The sequence below is a fragment of the Adiantum capillus-veneris genome, chromosome 11 (genome assembly GCF_014529385.1).
Source record: "Adiantum capillus-veneris isolate H3 chromosome 11, ASM1452938v2, whole genome shotgun sequence".
In the NCBI taxonomy this organism is placed as follows: domain Eukaryota; kingdom Viridiplantae; phylum Streptophyta; class Polypodiopsida; order Polypodiales; family Pteridaceae; genus Adiantum; species Adiantum capillus-veneris.
Window position 1 is genome coordinate 104,728,012 of NC_140941.1, and position 22,758 is coordinate 104,750,769.

Genomic DNA, 22,758 nt, shown 5'->3' on the forward strand with positions numbered 1-22,758 from the left:
GGAGATGACATTTTCAAAGTGGAGATGCATGGAGAGATGATCATGTGGGGATGTACGAGGTTAAGACCTACAGGAACTAGTGTGCCCATGTGTATAATTCACATAGGATGTGGCAAAGAGACAACCCTATCTCTCTCATTTTGTGAACGTGTTGAGGGCTCACGTTCACCAAATGAGAGAGAGAACATGTGACACAGGGGAGAGAGCTCACACTCACAAAGTTAGAGAGAGAACATGCGAAGAGAGTAGTGTTGGCGGGGGGGGGGGTAGGGAATGGACACTCCTCATAATACCTGCGACCCCCTGGCGACCGGCGGAGGCTGGGAGCCATGGGGGAGCAGGTATTATGAGTGAATGGACACTAAGTGTCCATTCCCGACCGTCAAGGGTCGTTGGGAGGCGGGCCAAGCTCCTTGCATGCTAAAGACATTTGCAGAGCCGCACACTGGTTCTGAATTGATGCTTCGCTTGCTGATGCGCCTCAATGCGTGCTAGACAGCCTGCAGCAATGTATAATTTCAGAGGACACACACAGACGAGGTTCATGGATTACGGGTGCTGACGGGGCATAAAATTATTGGCGATGATCGAAAAGAGGTTGATGATTAATTACGGCCGCTGACGGGGCATATAATCATTCGCAATGATTGGGAGGTTGCTGATGATTAATTACGGCTGCTGAACTGTCGTCAATCCGTCGGTTGAGGCAGTGATTCCGCTCCAGAATTGGCACTTGATGCAGGGCGAGGATCGCCTGCCCGCCAACCAGCGACCTTGACAGATCGATAGAGGAAGAGACAAATACCAAGGGAGCACGATGAGGGAGAGAGGAAAGGATGAGCATTGTTTTAGAGAATCTAGAATCTAATTCCAAAAAAACGCTCACCATGAAATGCTTGCCAAAAAAATTATGCCTTGAGGGTAATGCTCATTGCTTTGTGCTGTAGTGTGAAGTTTGTAAAAGAAGGGTCCACTTTTTCGGTAGCACCGAATTCCATAGCATCCAATTCTATCATTACTACACTAAGTGGGTAGAGTATTTGCCTTTGCAAGATAATATTGCCAATTTTATTGTGAAGCGTTGTTCAAGAAGTTTTTTTTGCATTATGAATATTGTATTAAATTGATTAATAATCAAAGCAAGCATTTTCATAATAATATCACTTGCATCTTTAAACCGATCCAGATTACAAAGTTTCTATATTGTGTAGGAATTTTAAAATTGCAAAAAAAATCAGAGTGATCAGCAATCCCATCATTGCACATTTTGGCATGAAGGTTTGGAACATTATCTAAATACTAAACTAGGCTTTCTTGGTAAGCTTCATTTATGATGGTCTGATGCCTGCTCCCACCATCTCCGTCACAATCGCTGGTCGGCTGCTTCTGCAACCAGTGACTGGCTGCAAAAGGGAGACACCGGCGGAATCTGAGCCTTAAAATTCTGCCTGCTGACGTGTAAGCAACGCACAGCACTGCCTGCTGACTTGGCAGCCTCCCAACGACCGTGACGGCCGGGAATGGGCATTGGTCGACCCATTCGGCAGCAGGCTCCACGCTACCGCCGGTCGCCTGACCTGCAAAATGCACCTCCCAATGTCCATTCCCTACACCTTAATGATGGTGTTGATGGATTTCTTACACATTCATGCGATAATTCTAATGTGCTTTCTTCATTTTCTCTGTTTGCATTGGTTTTTCTTTGAACCAAATAAATTTGAAAGATGAAATCTAAATAAATTTGAAAGATGAAATCTAGATTAGTATAGGTGTACCGTACAAAGTTTACAATTTTGCAAATTGATGCTTCCAATATATCTTCCCGTGCTTCAGCAGTTACTGTGTTTCTTGCTGGTGATCTACACAGAGAGAAAGAGAGAGAGCAATACCCACTGCTTGTGATCGAGACAAGAAATCGTTCGGTGATTGAGACAGAGAGATGCCACACTTGGCATACATGTCAACCAAAGTACCGCAAAGCACTGCGTTTTTCCTCATCCAAACCTCCTAGCCCGGGTACAGTCCTCTGTTCATGAGGAGCTGAATCCAATAGCACTGAACACCATTCTGATCTCGAAGATGGCTTATGTATGCCAAACAGAAAGCCCTAAACACGGGATGAAAGCTGCTACCACATGGACCACTTTAGAGCACGTGAATTTGAATTGAGCAGATAGGCTAACGAAGTAAAAAGCGTTCAAGAAAAGCTGTCAACTCGACAAGAAAATGATACTTCCAAATGGCTAGCAATGAGCTCATCTGTGTGAAAGAATGGCAGTCATGAGGCCATAAAACAATGCAAGTATCAAAACATATCCACAGGCCAGTCATCCAAAATGCACACAACTCCTTGAAGAATATTACGTCAACTCAAAGGAGGAAAAGGATTCGCAGACAACTCTGTGGCTGATTGATTACCTTGAAATGATCTGATCTAGTCCTTTATTGATTGACCAAGTGTGACAAGGCCTACAAAAATCAGAAATGAATAGCTTGCCTGTTCTCAGAAACATGCTTAAAGGAATGAAGAAGGCATGCAGAATTCAGCTTCGTAGTGACCAAGCCACTCACAGCTTTCAGTTTAAAACACACTGCAGTGCAAGAGGAGGGTCTTGAACCAATTGCTCAAGGGTTTTCGAAGTCGAGGCTCCCTGTTCTTCTTCAAGCTAGGAGTTTCAAGGTTTCCATATAGCCTTCCAATCTATGGGATGCTTGCAGTAACAATCTACTTCCGTAAAAAATATGGCCCCATATTCAACCTTTATCTCAGAAGTTCAGCCTACCCTCTTGCCTATTAGTGACAGCGTATAAGTCACCCAGAGAGACATAAGCAGCATCAACTTCATCATCTTCTTGCACTGCATATCCAAAGGCCCACCTTCCAAGCTTCGTATCCCCACGAAAGCGACAAGCACCAAGAAACGTATGCCATACTGTGCCATCAGCAGAAAATGGCATTTCCTCGATCATTGCTACCACCGTCTCCAAATGCCCAATGCGTCCAAAAAGATCTATCATGCAAGCATGGTGTTCTAAAGTGGGAATTCTGCCATGGACTTTGCTTATCATTCCAAAATAAGACTCCCCCTTCTCTGGTAACCCATTGTGGCTACATGTGTTCAAAATAACAGAGTATGTCACCAAATCCGGCTCCACACCTGCTGCTATCATTTCACCAAAGAGATGAAAAACGACCTTATCTTCACCTAGTTGGGAAAATCCTACCATAAGAGCACTCCATGCAATGACGTCTTGGATGTACAAGTTATCAAAAATCTCTTGGGCCTCAGCAAGCATACCACAGTTAGCATACATATCTACTAATGCATTTCCAACAATTTCGCAGTATTCTGCCAGCCCGTGACTGGCAATCTGGCTGTGTAATGCTTGCCCAATGCATGCAGCTCCTGTGCTGCCACAGGCCTTCAATAGGCAAACAAATGTGATTGTGTCCGGAGAAAATCCCTCCAGGTGCATCGTATGAAAACAGCCCAATGCTTTATCCCCAAACCCATGTTGGACGTATCCTCCAATAAGAGCATTCCAAGAAACAACATTCGCAGATTGCAACTCATCAAAAACCACTTGAGCTTCCTCAAGTGCACCACATTTGGCATACATATCTACCAACCCAGTGCCAACATATACATCATTCTCAAGGCAGAAGTCTCTTACTATATGAGCATGAACTTCCTGACCCTTGTCCAACGCTTCCATGCTGCCACAAGCTGTTAATAAGCAAGCAAATGTTACTGCACTTGGAGAAAATCCTTCAAGCTGCATATCATGGAATTTGTTTAAGGCTTCCTCTCCCCGTTTGTGCTGGGCATAACCTGAAATTAGGGCATTCCACAAGACTACATCTCGTTTTGGAAGGCCATCAAACACTTCTTGTGCTTTCTCAAGAGCACCACATTTTGCATACATATCTACAAGAGCTGTACCAATATGGGCATCCTTTTGCACCAAGCGCTCTTTCACAAGATGCCTATGTAATTCCTCACCTTTGTCTAATGCTCCTATTACGCTGCAAGCTTTCAAAATGCTCGGAAATGTGATCACGTCAGGTAAAAAGCCTGCGATTTGCATCTGTTCAAAACATTCAAATGCTTCATTAGCACGTTCCAGTTGAGCATATCCTGCGATAAGTACATTCCAGGTAACTACATCCCTGTTTTGGAGTTCATCGAAAACTTCTTGTGCTTCTGAGACTGTGCCACATTTTGCGTACATATCTATCAATGCATTTGCAACTACAATGTGCTCTTCGATGGAACATTCAATAACAATTTGCGCATGCAACGCATGCCCCTTGTCTATGTCTTCTATACTGCCACATGCTTTCAAGGCACAAGCAAAAGAAACCGCAGTTGGAGAGAAGCCCTCAAGTTGCATCTGCTCAAAACAATCTAAAGCTTGCTTACTGCGTTCATGCTGGGCATATCCGGCAATAAGTGCATTCCACGAGATACTGTCCCGCACTAAGAGTTCATTGAACACATGTTGTGCTTTCTCCAATGCACCACATTTCACATATAAACTGATGAGACAGCTCCCAATAAATATATTGGTTTCAAGTAGGCCTTTTTGGATGATATCAGCATGTAATCTGCTGCCTCTGCATAAATCTCTTTGCGTGGCACACACTTTTAACGCAGCAACAATACTGATATTTTGAGATTTTGTGTGGTTTGTCTTTAATGCTCCCCGCTGTTGCCCCTCTTGCTTTTGGGCAGAGCACTCTTCTTGGAGTGCAATCATTCCCTTTGCGCCCACCTCTCCATCTCCTATCCCTCTCCGGGACTCTCTTAGCTCTTCTTGAACCCAGCCTGAGGTGGTTTCTTGAGTGAGAATTAAGGAGGCTGAGTTGATCTGCGATGCAAATACCCACACACAGGATTATGAAAGTTCCTAAACGCGCTCCTCTCTCTCTCTCTCTCTCTCTCTCTCTCTCTCTCACAACATGCGGAGGGTACAGGTACCTTGCTGCCACGATTGCGCCATAGCAGAGAGTTCCTCGACCAGCTGTAGCTGTAACAGAAATAATCTGTCTCTACAGATTCCCGAGTGGATGCTATGGAGGGCCGATCAAAGGACCTGAACTCAGAAAGCATGTCATCTCATAGCCTCATAGCGTTAAAATTTGACTCGAGGCTTATAGTATATGTTATCGACATGACCCAAATAGATATAGTCATTTTTAGTCACCCCACTATCAACTAAGGCTGGTTACACACCGGTTGCCCAAGGTGTGCGGATGAAAGCAGGCAGTGAATGATTGGCCCCGGTCAAGGAGTGGACAAGCATTTGGGCAATGGAGACTGCCTGCGGGCAGACTACTGTGAGCATCTAATCTGATTCTCAGTAGAATCGTAGCTAGTAAGCTATGTTGCTGGTAGTGACAACCACCCAAATCAAAAGCTTGGTGTGTATAGGCACCCACGCTCGGGCATGCATACTTTAGTGTGTAAGCAGCCTAAGGAACACCAAGCTTTTTACGTTGGACATACGCTTCAAATCATTGTTTGCAAACCTTGAAAATCTAAAACCTCAACTTTTACAAAGTTATTTAGTATCACAATAAAACTTGGCCTTTGACCTTGCAAAAATAATTACATGCTGCGTACCAAGTTTGGGCACGTTTTAACCATTAACTTGAGACGAATACCAAAAATATGCAAAAAAACCCAAATAGACCAAGAAAATCCAAGTTTAAACCATTAACTTGATGTAAACACCACATATATGAAAAAAAAAACCCAAACAGACCAAGAAAATCTAGGAATTGCTTCAAAGACTCTCCAAATTGCTAAACAAGGGTACCATTGGATTCTCCTTGCATAGGGCAATCATTGATACAAATAGGGTAAAAAACAGAGCAAAGTTTAGTATTGGGATACTAACTAGTCTTGCTTGGTTGGCTTTGTTATAGCAGATGTGGATGCATTCTGTCTTTTTGTAGCCTTCGTTAATTTTTGGGTGTGGTTGATTGAGAGCTCTTGGAGTCACGATGGTGAGCATAGGTGGAGAACAGAAGAGGCGGTGTCTTTACCTCTTTGTTAGAGCTACCGCCAGTGCAGTGGAAAGGCGACAAGCTAGCGCTACATTAATGGTGGTCAGCAGGGAGAAAGCCAATGTCTTGATCATTAGTTACTCATCATGATGGGGCGGGAAGAGAGAGATGGCGGGCTACTGCTTTGCAATCAAATGTCGCAGCCAAGATCTCCACCACATCATAGACTCGACAGAGGTGCTTCTATTGACTACTCTCGTTAAACAAGTGTTCCCCTACAACCTCTATACCCACACACACACACACACACACACAGGTTGTAGTTGTAGTATGCCGGTGACAGCGATGAATTTGAAGATAAAATATTAAAATTTGGTATGGTTAATTTACCTCTAAAATTTTGAAGATGAGAAACACAAAAAAAATGTAGAGGTTTAGTGTTAAAACCTTTAAATATAACCATCGATTGTCGACAACTCTCCAGTGCAGTGCTCAAGAAAAGTCATGGTTTATTGTAACGCCACCTACAAAATGCCAGCGTTTTCATAATGGGAATTCGGCTAGGAGAGCCAATTTGTGGTGGAGAGTGGGCTAAATGGGGAGCTCGAGAGCCGAACCTTGCAAGAAAATACATAAGGACTGCTAACCCTTTAACTCACCTTGCAAGAATCTATTCTACTCTAGAATGGGAAGCCCTTTTCAAGGATACCATGTGGTGAAGGGAGGAGGTTTGCGGGATGGAAGCACCATTTTGACATCGTGCATAGCACAAGATGGGGAGGGGGGAGATTCTCCCAAATTTGTGAGCGGGCCAAGCCCCCTACCTTGGAGGGGTCACTATGTATAAATTGTGTATATCGTGTGCATTCAAAGACTATTTTTAAAACTCCTTATCTGTGAACTAACAAATAAAGTATACCCTTTTTATATTCAATCTGTAAAAAAAAATTCAAATTTCATGTTATGGTATCCTTTTGTATGTGAAAATGTGAGAAAAAATGAAAATAAATAACCCCTTGTACTGTACTCACGTGATAGTCACATAATTATTAAGTGACCCCCCCCCCCCCCCCCAAGCCCCCTACAAGAGGGAGTTGAAGAGTCAGTCTGAAATATGAGAGAGAGAGAGAGAGAGAGAGAGAGAGAGAGAGAGAGACAGAGAGGAACCTGCAAATCAGATTGCCCACACAACACTAGGTGTCTGCGATAGGGAAGCGACATCATTAGGCCCACTCTCTCTCTCTCTCTCTCTCTCTCTCTCTCTCTCTCTCTCTCTCTCTCTCTCTCTCTCGCAACCCAGCTTGCTGACAGATGGCCTCACCCATCAGCTGGCCATATTGCTATCTTCGGCATCAGTTTTACTTCTTTGATTTGCATGAGCTAGGCTAGCCATTGCATCCGCTCCTTGCAGCAGCCCTGTTTGAGAATCCAACAAGCACGCAACAGCCCTGGGATTTTTGTTGTCAATCCTCAACTCAATCTCAAGGGATTCTAAAATAGAGCTTGATTTTTCAATCCCTCCTCACTATTGCATATTAGTTGAGCATTTTACAAGCTACACAAACAATGCCTATATTGACCCTATGCTCAGCAATACATAGTTCTCTTGCAAACACATGCACACACACATCTCCGAATGGTATTTTACTATATTATGAAGATAATATATATTTATGGGTGTAAGCAATGGATGACACTTATTAATTAACACACTATTGTAGGCATGATGCCTCACCTTGTGATGCATTATTTGTCAAAGTGTTTCTAAAAGTGCCACAACCAATCCTTGGAGTTGCAAAGAGCCAAATTCGAGGCAGACCATGAGGAAAAATAGATGTTGCTTCTCACCTCCGCCAAGCTGGTGCACATAAACCACCCTTCGCTCTCCTTATGTGTATCTACACATAGTCTATGGTCAAAATCGGGCATGCTATCAAATTAGATGCCTCTGCAAAAGGGTTAGTTGTGCTAGGTGGACTAAACTGGCTGCAACCAAGGGTAGATATATAATTGGCTCAAGATGTAATGAACCTTATCAAAGGTTGCAAGTGAATCAATAACATAGGATGTTCACAAGCTCACACATTTTTGAACAAACTGTGATGCACAACCCCTGATTGGCACTTTGCTACTTTGATCTCACCAAGGTCATGCATGCCTAATAGTGCTCAGTGTGTAGCAAAACATAATGAAAATTTTGTGCAACAAGAATTCAACAGGTTACATGCTGGAGCAAGAGCTAATATAAGAGGCTTCCAGCTTCAATATGAAATTCAAATGCTTAATGCTAATGAGCATGTGTCTATTTGTTATACTATGAAAAGCTTTCATTTTGAAATTGTGCTATTGAGGGGAAAAAATGATTGCTAAAAAGAGGACCAAAGTTGTGTGGCATTCATTAGGAAAAAAATTTGGATTTTTGAATGATGGATTCACCCTCATGATCAAAGTGTTACTTCTTTTTATTGTCAAATTAAAGTTCTAGTTTTACTCGCTGGGAAATCTCACATGTTATATGTTGGTGCCCTGCTAAGGTTAAAGATTTGCTAACTAGCTTTTCGTGTTTCGTGTGTGTGTGTGTGTGTGTGTGTGTGTGTGTGTGTGTGTGTGTGTGTGTGTGTGTGTGTGTGTGTGTGTGTGTGTGAGAGAGAGAGAGAGAGAGAGAGAGAGATTGGGAACATTTGTCAAAGCTAGATGCTTCATGTAACACTACACATCTATACTTTACATTAAGCACACATTAATATGAATGCGGTCACAAGTTCTTCAAGAGCTTCAAATAAATTCAAGAAGAGATCTTCAGCAAGGAGAAAACAATGGTATGCTTTCTTGCTAATGTGTACTCTAAGTGGGGGACTCTCTCGAGCCTCCATATGTGATTTCCTTTGCTTGCATCTTGATGGCAAGCGGCTGTCAATGCTCAAATAAACCTATGGTTAGTGGAGCCCAAAAAAAATCTCTAGATTTGAATTTTTAAGGGTGATTAAGCCTGAATATATGAGAGAAACTTTGTGTAAAGACCTTCAAATATCGCGGATGTTATTAGATGTATAGGTATTACATAGGTTTTCCAAGTTTTTAGAAAATAGATCATTGTGAATACTAATAAGGCATCATGAAACACATTGACATGCGTAAAACAAAGCGAAAGTGATTGTTAGTCAGGTCGTTGAAACATAGGTGTACTATTCAATGCTTTGATTGACATGTGTACCACGGGAATGTACTTTTGAAAGCATAACAAGTTGACGAGTTTCTTGCTTGGGATGTTGTCTCTCAAATTGCACTCATTGTAGGGTATTTCCCAAGCATGGGTAGACAAAAGCTTTGGGTTGTCTTTGACTAATGTAGAGTTGGGGCTACTCTCCAAATGCATGCATTCTATCGGCCAATAGCATAATGCAAGATGTTAACCTAAGCGAACAAATTGAAATTGAGATAAATAAGGGAATGATGGAAATTCTACACGATGTTAAAAACTCTCTTCTTTCTCCCTTTAGCATTCCATGTTCGCATAGACTGCTAGAAAGAGATTTCCTTTTTCAAGCTATCCATGTGGCACAAAATGCATTGGTGTAGCTATGTCAATGAATTGTGATGTTGGAGAGGGATAGGTGTATTAACAAGCCTAGGAGCTTAAGACAAGGGCATTCACGTGGGACGGAATACATTGAAGGTGAGACAAGGGCCGACTCGACAAGAGTGGGACCTATTAAGGCAAGACCAAGTACAAACTACTGCTTTTATCAGCCTAAAATTAGCTTTTTCTTTAAAAGTTGATGTTGGTATTGATGTGGTACACTGCAAGCAAAAAAAAACGAAGAAAAGGACAAGATGTCCATGTTGGTACCATTGAGTGACTAGGAGCACAGTAAAAGAGCTTTCTACATACCCATGCCCATACAATGTTGTTTTGCCTATCAATGCCTTGAAAATAATGTGAGATACAAGTCTAAGAACTTTCTAATATTCCAAGGTAACACTTCAAGCACTCACCATAGCCACCTCATGTTGGTGTTTCTCTAGAAGAAACAAAAGGCATTTGCAGAGATGGATGCATGGAGTCCCTTGAAACATACAATGTAACAAGCATATGAGCAACTTAATCTATGATCATGCATACTTGATGAGTCATACACATGGAAGATTGGATGTGATACATTATCAAAAGAGATAGAGAGTGAGAGGGAGCACAAGAGTACATGTGTGTGCACCTCCTAGAGTGGAGTGCTACACATATTGCAAGAGAGAGGAAGAGAGTATAAGAGGAGGGAAGAAGAACAACACTAGCATAAGGGGCAAAGACTATTTCCTCCCACATGGGCTCCTCAATGAACCCATGGGAGAATTATTTCATTTAGTCCTATACAAATAGAAAACTAGCTTATGAACAAAATTCAAATTGCTCTTCTTAGATACACATGAGTAAAATTTATAGACAAAAATTGCATACCATGAGTTCCTCTCTCTCTCTCTCTCTCTCTCTCTCTCTCTCTCTCTCCATTTCAAACCTTTGGTAAGTGCGATCAAGACCCGCCGTCGTGCAAGCTTGTGGCTCTCTCTCTCTCTCTCTCTCTCTCTCTCTCTCTCTCTCTCTCTCTCTCCCCACCCCCCCCAAAAGTGTGGTAGATTGGTTATGCCATTTCCCTCTTGAATAACAGGTCTTGAGTTCAACTCCTCATTGGCTAGATCTTTATGGTCTCTTTGGATAGATTCCTACGACGTTAAAACTCTCTTCTTATCGGGTGTGTGGGTGTGGGTGTGTGTGTGTGTGTGTGTGTGTGTGTGTGTGTGTGTGTGTGTGTGTGTGTGTGTGTGTGTGTGTGTGTGTGCTAATAAAAAGAGGAAAATGGTATCACCTTTTTATCACCCAAGTGTGGTAGATTGGTTATGCCATTTCCCTCTTGAATAATAGGTCTTGAGTTCAACTCCACGTCGGCTAGATCTTTCAGGTCTCTTGGATAGTTTCCTACGATGTTAAAACTCTCTTCTTCTTCTTATTCTCTGCCCCCCCCGCCCCCGCCCCCCCCCCCCCCCACACACACACACCAATTTGAAACCTTTGGTAAGTGCAAGGGAGACCCTTTGTAGGTGGGTCATGCAAGCGTGTGGTAGTAATGGAGATCATTTTTGGACACCCCACTATCAGGTCCTTAGCACTAAGGCTGGTTACACACCGACTTCCCAAGGTGTGCGTGCTCACCTGGACAATAGCAGGAAGTGAACGATTGGGTCCGCTAGTGAAGTGGACAAGCATTTGGGCAGTGGAGACTGCATGCAGACAGACTATGAGCATCGAATTTCACTCTCATAAAAAATTGTAGGCAATGAGCTTCATTGTTGGTAGTGACAACCAACCAAATCAAAATCTTGGTGTGTATAGGCACCCACACCCATTCCAAAACCGATTGGACAAGCAGGCTTAGTATGTAAGAAGCCTAAGGAACACCATGCTTTTTACGTTGGACAAATCATTGTTTGCAAACCTTGAAAATCAAAAACCTCAACTTTGCAAAGTTATTTAGTATTAAAATACGTAAGAACTGGGAAAACTTGGACTTTGACCTTGCAAAAATGGTTACATGCTACGTACAAGTCCGGGCAAGTTTAAACCATTAACTTTTGACAAACACCACATATATGTAGAAAAACCCAAACAGACCAAGAAAATCCAAGTTTAAACCATTACTTTGAGATGAGCATCACAAATATGCAGAAAAACCCAAACAAACCAAGAAAATTTGGGAAAGTCTTCAAGCAAGCTCCAAGTTGCTAAGCAAGGGTACCATTGGATTCTCCATGCATAGGGGAATCATTGATACAAAAAAGTAAAAAACAGAGCAAAAGTTTAGTATTGGGATACTAACTAGTCTTGCTTGGTTGGCCTTGTCATAGAGTTTATATTCTCAGAATATGATAGAATAATATTGATAAAGTGCTTGATAAATATTTTTAAAACAAAAGATTCATCAAGATAAACATAAAAGATATTATGAAGCACATCTATGTACATAAGACTATGTCCACTAGAGTGAAACCAAAGACTATTTTTGGTACAAAAAGAACGAGTAAATTCTATCCAGCAAGACAAAGCATTGACTTTATGAGTAAATGTGTCCTTACTCAATTGATTTTACAATCCAAAATCTTGCCTTTGAGAACCTACGAACAAAAGAACAACTTTTTACATTATGAAAATTTTCACGATTATATTAGAACTAGATCATGCATAGGCTAATTGAGTGCCATACGGAAGTATGGTGGAGGGACGGCATAGTGTCTCTCCAAAGTTTATAAGAAACGAAAGACATTCCCTACCTTGTAGTCCAATTTCTACTACATAGTCATGCAAAAAAAGATTGAAATGACAAGCTTGAATTCTTGTCAATGAATCATTGTTGCACACATTGTTCTATTCATTGTGTTGTCGATCTTCACTTTTTTGCAATTCCCCATTTGATAAGAGTTGTGAAGTAGGGATGCTTATGTCGCTTGTCTCTCCCCTTTTTGATTTGTCAATCGTATATTATTATTTAAGCATATGATGTGCATCTCCTCCAAGGAAAAACCCATAACTTTTTTATTTTCACTTAGACAAATTTTGATTGGTAAGCAATCCACTCTACTATATACACATGGAAATCAAGATGATCATAGAAAACATAAAATCTATCACTTTGACAAAATGTTGCATTCTTTAATTTCTTCGAGCATTGTCATACTTTGTTTCAATGTAGAAGATGTTGCTTCCAAAGTCATCTCTAATGCTACTTGCCTCAATTTTCAAGCCACTTGTAGCCCATAATAAATTGTACTATATTTATCTCCATTGCTAGCTATCAAAGACAGTCAATTCAAGATGAGAGAGAGAGAGAGAGAGAGAGAGAGAGAGAGAGATTTTGAGTTTGAGCAAGAGATAGCTCACTGTTATATTTGTACTTATGGAATGTCAATCTCCAAGGCCTTGAACACTCCTTCTAAATGAGATCAAGTGTGTGTAACCATGTCATAGATCATACAAACGTTTGAGGCAATTTGAGATCAACAAGACCATGAGGGTCACCTCTTTGAAGAACACCAAGAGATTATCAATGTACCTCAATAGCCATAGTGGTCACCTATGTTGTGCTATAGTTTTTGTGCAATAGCTTACATGCACTACCCAAGTGTTTGTTGACCAATTCTGCATTTGATTTGTATGTTCACAAGTTCATTTTATGAGACACCTCTTTCTACTAACATTGCCTCCATGGCCTTGCCAGCCATCTTCAAAATTTCCTTGACTCATCTTGTGTGAATGCATCCGGAGGGTTCTATCATATGAATCAAAATTACTTTTCAAAGACCAAGCACAACCTTTTTCAACGTGAAACTGTCTTAATAAGGAGGAGGAACTGAAGTAAAGATGCAATCGCAGCCTTTTGACTATCAAAGTATGTGGCCATGATTTTTTAAAAATCATTGAAAGTGAATCAATATACGATGCCTTTATAAATCCAAATGAGAAAGGTGGTCATAGAATGAAGGTTATCAAGGGCGACACTCACTCCATGATCAGACTCAGTTGAATATCAAATATACAACTTCAAAAGACAACAAAGAATGCACAAAGACAAAGTGGAGAACACCATAGCTTAACTTCCCATTCATAGAACTCGTGCAAAATACAAATGCAAGATGATAGTTATAACTATCCAACAAGATGTTCTTGGTATAAAAGATCAGACTCAGTAATCCGGAACACAATATTCCGACTCTACAAATATTTTGACTCAGCAAATATGAGACTCAGCATGTGACTCATTAGTAAGTGGCTCAACAGTAATTTGACTCAGTAGAAACCTGACTCGGCAAAAATATGACTATGCATATAATATCCAGTCAGCACATTGCACGTCCCGGTGGTGTGTTTCATAGAAATCCGACTCAAATCCACGTATTACTTGATCAAAAAACATTCCTAGGTTTTGTTTGCATCTTTGCAACACTGTCTGGATCAATCATTGATATTTTAGACTCGACAACCAGCTTCTCATGTACCTCCATAATTGCTTCTCCACTTTGATCCTTTGCTATTTTTGGATTTGTTCGCTTAACCACAGGTGTTGCTAATCCTTCTCCTTTCTCTAGACCTTCTTGACCTGCTCGGATCTTTCCTGATTCTGATCAAAAACCCGCCTCCCTGATTCTTTGGCTCTATACTCGTGGACCTTAATGGCCTTCCAAACTTCTTGCATGCTCTCTACGATTTTTTGCTTTAAAATTGAAAGATCATCCTCAAACATCACTCTAATAGTCCATCATGTAAGAATCCACTTCTACTGTCTCATTAGCTCTAAAACACACATCTTCCAACAAAAGTATGTTTGGATTGAGAACAACTTGTCCCACATCAATTTCAGAATTCACATCCATTGAAATTTCATCATTCTGCATTTCAAACATCATTGCATGCCCCACAAAACCTGTTAAGCTTGTTTCATACTCCTCAAAGACTTGCTCTTGACATTCCTCATGCTCAATCCAATCTGTGAGACCTTTTTTTGATTCATCCGTGTTTAGATTAGAACAACAATCAATCTGCTTCTTCCAATTCTCTACATTTGAAATATATCCTTGCTCGATATCGACCCGTGAAATCAAAATCTGTCCTTTAAAACCAAAATTATGATTCTCTTGATCATCCACAACATCTGATGATAATGGTCTGTTTTTTTTCTGAATTTGCCAATCATCAAAATCAGCATATGTAAACTCCTTTAATATTTCCTTCAACTCCTTTTGGCTGCATTTTCACGTACGGATCTTTTTGGTGGAGACTCCTCTTGGACCAATTTGTTTTCCAAAAGTTCCTCCTCGGCTAAGTTGATTTCAGGAAATCTAATTCCGAGTGATTCCTCCTTTGTATTCATCTCACTATCCACCTCTTCAAATGGGCTTTGAATAACATGAACAACATCATGGTTATGTATGACATGCTTCTCCTCACAAATAGGGTAACAACATTTCCCATATGCAAACAACATAAGTTTAAGCAATGGATCTTCCTCTCCCACTCCATGGGTATACTCTAGTGGTAGGTTAGGGATATCTAGGGGCTCTTCTAAGCTCTTTTGGCAAACCTCCTTTTGCACCTCCTTCTCCTCCAACTTTGGTATCCCAACTTGGTGGATTACTGGATCCATGCTCTATCCATCATCATCACATCACTCAAATAGTCTTTGAACTCGTTCTCATATGCATCCCTCAACTTCTCACATGCGTTTTGCAACTTGCAAACCTTCTTTCTACTAGAACATGATTTTTACATATCCCCTTGACAACATCCAAAAAAACCTTGACAAATACTTTAATTTATTCACAAACAAGACCAAACCCTATGCACTAGAGGGAGGCTCCATAAGAACTAGAGCTTCAACTTCTTTCGGATCAGCTTCAATTTCATTTTATGACACCACATGGCCTAAAAATGATGCTTGAGGCTGTGCTAACTTACACTTCTTGGGGTTCAATTGACCCCCTTCTTCATCAAGCCTTTGAAAACATAGCCACAGATTTGACAAATGATCCGCTCTTGAGCTATAACACATTTATCATCCATAAACACCCTGATAAACTTGCCCAAGTAGGGACCAAATCCCCTTTTCATCCATCCTGAAAAGTGGCATAGGCATTTACCAACCCAAATGGCATCTTGTGGTAGGAAAAACATCCCCATGGAGAGATAAATTTGTCTTCAACTGGTCTTCAAATGCAATCCCTATCTGAAAGTGCCTTGAAAACCCATCCATGATGGAATACCTCTCATGGCCAGCTGCCTGATTCAAGATCTCATCCTGAAATAGCAACATGTAGTGGTTTCTCTTAGTTGTTGCATTCAATGGCTTGTAGTCGATGCACACCTACCATTTCCCATTATTCTTAGGAGTGATAAACTGGGGAGACTCACTCAAACTAAAATGCCAACATCTAATAGCTAGTTGATCTCCTGCCAATGACTTCCTTCTGAATTTCCCCGAATCTTCTTAGCTTTTGATCTTTTGGCTTGTACCCTTCCTTGAGAACTATCTTGTGCTCAACAACCTTTGCTCCTTGTAGGTCCTTGTATTCCATTGCAAACAAGTTTGGAAAAGAGATGCACAATTGGATATAGCCTTCTCTCTCCTATTTGGTCAGATCCTTGGTCAACATATTAGCTACCTCTTTTGCACCTATGCTATGAACCTACGACTGCACTTCCTCTTTTGCATGAAAGTCTTCCACATTGACTCAAAAACATTTAGCATCAATCTTTAGCATATCATCCTCCTTTGCATTCATATAGCCTTCATCCTAGGCCATCTCGATCTCATACTCATAGACGTCGTATCATCTTCGTCTCTTGCCTCCATAGGATGGAAACAAATTTCTTTGGTCTTCATGTCAAGCACCACCTGCCTTCCTCTCTCTTTATCAGGCAAGGTGAACACACTGCTTTCCCAATCTTGTTTGGCACCTATTGCAAGCATCCACGTCCTACCCAATATGATAGGGTACCTACTTTCATCATGAAGATATTGATTAGGCACTCAATTCCTATCACCTTCACTCTTACAGCTTGAGCCACGCACAAACACCTAGCTTTATCATGGTTAGCCATCCTCATGTGCACATTTGATTTGGCTATTACTTTAACACCTGCTTCCTTCATTGAAACTTCCTTCATGATGCAAACCTATGATCCACCATCTATATAGGCACGTATCTACATGCTTTTTTCAATGACAGCATCCACCAAAGGAAGAAAATCAGCTAGGCTACCTACCCTTAATGCCATGTTTTGCAGTGCATGCAAATTCCATTTAGCTTTTGGTAACCTCGTGCTCACACTTGTAGACCATTATCTCCTCAGCTTAGGATTCAAGGCCAATAACTGACAAAAAAGTTACGTTAGCCTTTTGGCCTTGCACATCACTTACTAGATCATATTTGAGGCAGCCACATCCTACCTGGAAATTTTCTTTCTTGATCTTAGGATGCCTTCTCTTCTTTCTAGTTTTCGATTGTTCTTTACCCTAGTACACCTTCTCTTTGCCTTTACAAGCTCTAATCTCCCAATCGATTTTTGTTTCCCTCTTATCTCTTGCCCTTTTATTGGCCACCAACACTTCGACATCCTGGGGTTATCCACCCCAATGATGTTCACCCTAGGGACTTCACCACCATCCGGAGGAGCAGGTTGCATTGTATTCTCGACCACCTACTCTCTTGGACTATTAGATTGTGCTTGGCCTCTTTCCCTACCAAACAATGAGTAGATACCACCTCTTTCTCTCAGCGGATGAGGGCAATCAAGTGCATAATTCCCTTCTTCTCCATAGTTATAGCACCTACCATGCAATGGCCTTGCCTTGCCCCTTGCTCCTCTTGGATGTCCTCTATCCATCACACTTAGCCGCAACTCTTGCATTTTCTCAAAAAAATCATTTATAATTTGCACCCAGTTCTATGGAACAATTGCTACACCTCGGCTCCCATGGTTCCCCTCATGAAAATCATCCCTTGGACCCTGTGGTTGAGTAGGAACCACTGCTTCATGGCCCAACACACCCTGCTCAATCTTCTTCTTGATCTTCTTGCTTTTGGATTGGGCAATTGCCATTGCACCATTGTAGTTCTCCAAGATTTCAAAATCTACCTTCTCCCTCACTTTAGGATGTAGGCATGCCATGAATTTGTCCAGCATAAAGTAGTTACCATTATAGCCAACTACATGGTTGCCACTAACTCTACCCAGAAAGCTTCAAAACAATTCAAAAACGAACCGAATTCTTCACTTACATCTTGTTTGAGCAGCTTCAGTTTGACATCCATCTCGATTGGGGACGGCTCTTTGAAAAAATCATGTAAGAAATGTGAACGTAGAGCCGGCCAAGCAAGCCTCGGCTCACCTTCCAATGCTTCGTACCACACTTTTTCTCTATTGCGCATCACTAGTGGAAAAGTCAGCATCTTGTTGTCCTTGTTTATCATTTTCACTGACATTATATATACAGCTCAAAATCTACAATCCACTTGTCTGGACTCTCTTCACCTGTAAAAATCAGACCATGGCTCCAAGACGCCATCTTTACTAATGCAAAAAACTAATTTTCTATGTGGGGGTACAAAAATGAAACACAAAATGTGCACCCCTCTATAGCCCAGGGTAAACACATTACCCCAATCCACTATAATTCACCTTCAAAATCCACACAATCTCACCTTCACACGCTTGTTTTGACACACCTATGCACACACACGCTTCCTAGGAAGCTCCAACACATTGGCACACACCCAACACCTCTATTCCACCCCACACATTCATACAAACCTCTCCCTCCCTCTCCCCCTCCCTCTCCCTCCCTCTTCCTTTGTGTGTGTGTGTGTGTGTGTGTGTGTGTGTGTGTGTGTGTGTGTGTGTGTGTGTGTGTGTGTGTGTGTGTGTATGCGCGCACGCGCGCGTGCGCACATACATGAACTTCGGTTCAAGGTCACAATCACACCGCAACCAGCAAGACAGGCAATGTACATAAGTAAAAGAAAGGAGGGGGAGCGAGGAATCAATACCAAAAGGGGGGGGGGGGGGGGAGGCGAACATCTCCTTGCAAAAAATTACAAAGACCCATGGCTTGCACAGAGCAAAGCTCCTCTTTACCAGCTCCAAAACTCTCTTGGCAAAAAATCCCTTTACAAAATTTTGAAAAGCCCTCTTACAGGGCGGCTTCATTTACAAAAAAAACATAAAGATGGGCTTCTTTTCTTGTTCAACTCGAGAGAACCTCTCTTTTTGAATTGGGGCTCATTTGACCCACTTGGGCATACCACTTTAGCACATTTGATGGTGTGCCAACACCTCAGCACCTTTCTCTCTCTTCACCACTTGAGAATCCCTCACATGAGCCCATTTTGTTTGTCACAGTGCCATGACAACCCTTTTGGTGCATGCCTTCTCTCCAATAAGAGGATTGTCCTTTAGAGCCACGCGAGCATGACCACCATTGGGAATGCCACATCATCATCTACCCCACAGACCACCACCGCCCAAAGGGCTGCTAGCAACACCACTAAATGCCACCATAGGTTGGCATGCACATGCACGTGATGCCCACACAAAGCCGCACTACGAACGTCATAGCCACGCGCTTGGGGAGCTCCCCTCTCCCAAGTGATACACCATAATGGAGGAGCACCCTAGGCCAAACACCCCCTATCCTCCCTGATACTGGTTTTCACATATGGGATTAAGAACGTGCCACATGGAAGCATCCACATGCAAATACCCTTGGGGGCCTTCAAATCTCACCACCAAAAAAATCATTTGACTAAGCTTTTTTTCCCCCAGTTTACTGCACTGCCATTTGGTCTATGGTCATTGGTGATCCTATCCCCAAGCTGAAAAGCATTGCTTGAAAATGTGGCTCCCATCTACCATCCACGCCAACCTTGCCACATTTTAATCTTCATGGGCTTGCCTACTAAGGCTGCCAAAATGGCAAACAAAACAATTGGCATTATCTTGTTGTCTTTTCGCCTAAATTTCTAACCGCAATATCTTGGCCCTTGTGATTCTACTTGACAACCCGTCAATTCTTGCCAACCCCATACAGTGCACATGAAATTTGAGAACTTGGTCGAGGCCCAAAATATCCTAGTTGGCATGCTTTCCAATGCAGGTAAGTTGGCCCATACTGACCCCCAACAAACAATCAACCAGCCATAACTTTCTCTCTAGATCTCTGCTTTTGACAATCCAAGAAGGCTGGCATGCTCTACAACTCGAGCTCTTCAAACCCATCCATTGGCATCATCTCTAGCCATCTGCCCATGTTTGGGGATCTGCAAATCCTTCTAACTTTGAACCTCAATATCTTTCACACCGTGGCTCCATTTTGATGAGCCGTCTACACCAGCTTCTAGAGCACTTTGAACACGACATTCATGGGCACTAGCACAACACTTCAAACACTTGGACCTACCATCTCAATTGGCCTTTCCTAGAGCCTTCTTGGTCCAAAAACCCACATTATACATGCATTTCCTCTAGCCTTTACCTACCCAGGCCTTACATACCACCTTCAACACTTGGTCCCACACTAGTAGACACCCATAGCACCACTCAACACCACTTCTAACTTTGACCAACTTTGTATGCACCAGCGTCTCTATAACTATGGTCCTTGGTGTTGACCCTTGTTGTTACATCCTTATGCCTCAAGTAGAGGTAGTCATAGCTCCAATCTTGTACCATCTCGACTTGATGGATAAATGGTTGTCCCAAAATAACGTCAATTTTTTTTCTCTTACCAAATTATACCATGGAAAAAGTATGCCCATATTCAATCCCACAAGAGGAAACAATTATCTATTCAAGCATACCCAAAGGTCTCTCTACAAATCTATCTGCTAGTTGCAATTTCATTCGTGTCTTATGGAGAGCTGGTCTACCCCACTTTTCCCATATCTCTTTGGTGGCTATGGCTACTCCATCCCTGTTGTCAAGTATGGCTATGATTTTTACTCTCTCGTGCTCTAGTGGTAAGGTGTGTTTCCTTTCTCTCCTTCACAGTAATCACCCACCTTGTTTACTGGCACATGTTTTGCTTTTGATTTCTCTGATTGAGTTTTATCCATGTTTTCCTTTGCAAGAACGTCTTGAGGGGGGATTTTCAGGACCATCCTTTCCAAGTTTTTGCACATTTGACCCTATAAATGTGGTCTAATCTGCAGAAGTTTTGAGAGAGTAATGGTACATCTTATAGGAGATGACATCAATTCATGGAGACATTTTGTATCCATCATTGTGAAACTGGATTCCACTGAGATGGTACAACCCTCACCTCCTTTGATTTTGTCTCATGTTCCCCTATAAAGAAAGTTAATGTCTTTAATGTTCTAGGTTTACTCTGTGCGGATACTTCTATTCCTACATCCTTGTATAATGAATGTAAGTCTCCAGGTAAATCTCCTGGTCCATGGTAACTTCTGGGATAGGTGCTGACTAGAAAGTGGCACTACCATCTTTTTGGTTTCTGATTGTTTTCCACAAGGATTGTTTCCATGGCTCTTCCACTTCTAGAATAGGTTGCATCTCTTGAGACTTGGCTTGTGTTAGCTACTACCCTTGCATCCAATGGTTTTTTGTTTTTAGGTTTAATTTTCTCACTCATTTTGTTTACTTTATGCACGCTTTTGTCCTCTTTTGGTTGTATCAATGCTACTTGCTTGGGAATATTTAAAGTTTTTGGCTGCATGAAATCTTGGGATGCTTCTACGAGTCCCAATCTTTTTGTCTCGACTTTTGGATGCAGATACGTAAGCCATCTTTGCTCTAAGGTTTGATTGTTTTTCAGCTTTGCCTCATAGGCTTGTAAGATAAGTCCTCATGGAAAACAATTTGAGTCAATTTGAGTTAGGGAAAGTCACTTTTCCACTATCTTAATTTCTTTCACTTGAGGTGTACCTTCTTAGGTTTGGTATACCACCTCACGTGCCACTTGTCTATGGTGCTTGCATGGCTTGCCATGTCACTTGCCACCTCACAAGTCACTAAGCATGCCACATCACCAACTCTCCAACTCATCATCCACCTTTTTGCCAACCTAATCATTCCATGTCTTTTTGTCTCGACTTTTGGATGTGGATACGTCAGCCATCTTTTCTCTAAGGTTTGATTGTTTTTCAGCTTTGTCTCATAGGCTTGTAAGATAAGTCCTCATGGAAAACAATCTGAGTCAATTTGAGTTAGGGAAAGTCAATCTTCCACTATTTTAATTTCTTTCACTTGAGGTGTACCTCCTTAGGTTTCGTATACCACCTCACGTGCCACTTGTCTATGGTGCTTGCATGGCTTGGCATGTCACTTGCCACCTCACAAGTCACTAAGTATGCCACATCACCAACTCTCCAACTCATCATCCACCTTTTTGCCAACCTAATCATTCCATGTCACCAGTTTGACATGTCATCATATGACATGGAAGATGAGGGGATCCCATCCGCCATGTCATCTTTCCACCTATGCATTCCACATCATCAATCATCCACACCACCTCACCACATAGACGGCCATGTCATCTTTGCATGGCCACCTCAACAGCCACGTCATTTATTTTTAACTTTAAAAAATTATTTCAAATGAATAAAAAATCAAAATAATCTAACATAATTATATAAGTGCAACTCAAAGTAAATTAATTTTACCTTTTTATTTAATTATGTATTTTATGATATTATAAATTAATATCAAAATTCTATTTATTTAAATTATTATTGGATGATAAATAAAATATTTAGAACTTTTTAAAAAAATTATTTTTGGTTTACTTGTCATATAACTCAAGAGATAATTTATATTTTATGTAAATCAATCTGCTATAATGGGATTGGTGTGATCTTATCAAGATTTGCCGCTTCTTAGGTCTCGTTAGGGAGCAAATGTATATAAACCCTTTATTTTGATGTGAACATGTGTGTGCACACACACATCAAGTCCAAAGAGATTAAATCAATTGATGGTGGGACGAGAAACGCTCGTGTGTCCGAGTTGTTGCTATTGTCAATGTAAGGTGAACTCGCATGGTGGGTGGGTGTGTGTGTGTGTGTGTGTGTGTGTGTGTGTGTGTGTGTGTGTGCACGCACGCGCATGCAACAACTCCATGTCGGTGAGGTTACGCAAGGGTTGTGAACCTATGTGTGTGCACATGGATTGAGTCCAAAGAGTCCAA

The 22,758-nt window shown here is 41.6% G+C and overlaps 2 protein-coding genes across 2 annotated transcripts in view; both read right to left on the minus strand.

Annotated features, from left to right (window-relative positions):
* Positions 1 to 1,098: 1,098 nt before the first annotated feature.
* The window catches only part of LOC147447771 (uncharacterized), a 38,139-nt gene continuing 16,479 nt past the window's right edge, over positions 1,099 to 22,758 (minus strand). The window contains exon 2 of the mRNA XM_086523487.1: positions 1,099 to 1,577. Coding sequence (XP_086379613.1) covers positions 1,300 to 1,577 — 278 coding nt within the window. The 3' untranslated portion in view covers positions 1,099 to 1,299. The remainder of the gene's footprint in view (positions 1,578 to 22,758) is intronic.
* LOC147447772 (pentatricopeptide repeat-containing protein At3g09040, mitochondrial-like) lies at positions 1,713 to 5,346 on the minus strand. Its single transcript, XM_086523484.1, has 2 exons — positions 4,983 to 5,346; positions 1,713 to 4,872 (listed from the first exon to the last, which is right to left on the minus strand). Exons 1-2 carry the CDS (start codon positions 5,112 to 5,114, stop codon positions 2,767 to 2,769), a joined length of 2,238 nt encoding a protein of 745 aa, XP_086379610.1. The 5' UTR covers positions 5,115 to 5,346; the 3' UTR covers positions 1,713 to 2,766.

What these genes read in the sequence shown, in the direction of transcription:
- LOC147447772 (XM_086523484.1), bottom strand. Translation starts at nt 5,114, where the DNA reads ATGCTTTCTGAGTTCAGGTCCTTTGATCGGCCCTCCATAGCATCCACT. An exon ending in GGCGCAATCGTGGCAGCAAG is followed by an intron (nt 4,873 to 4,982) that starts GTACCTGTACCC and finishes TTTGCATCGCAG; the next exon opens with ATCAACTCAGCCTCCTTAAT.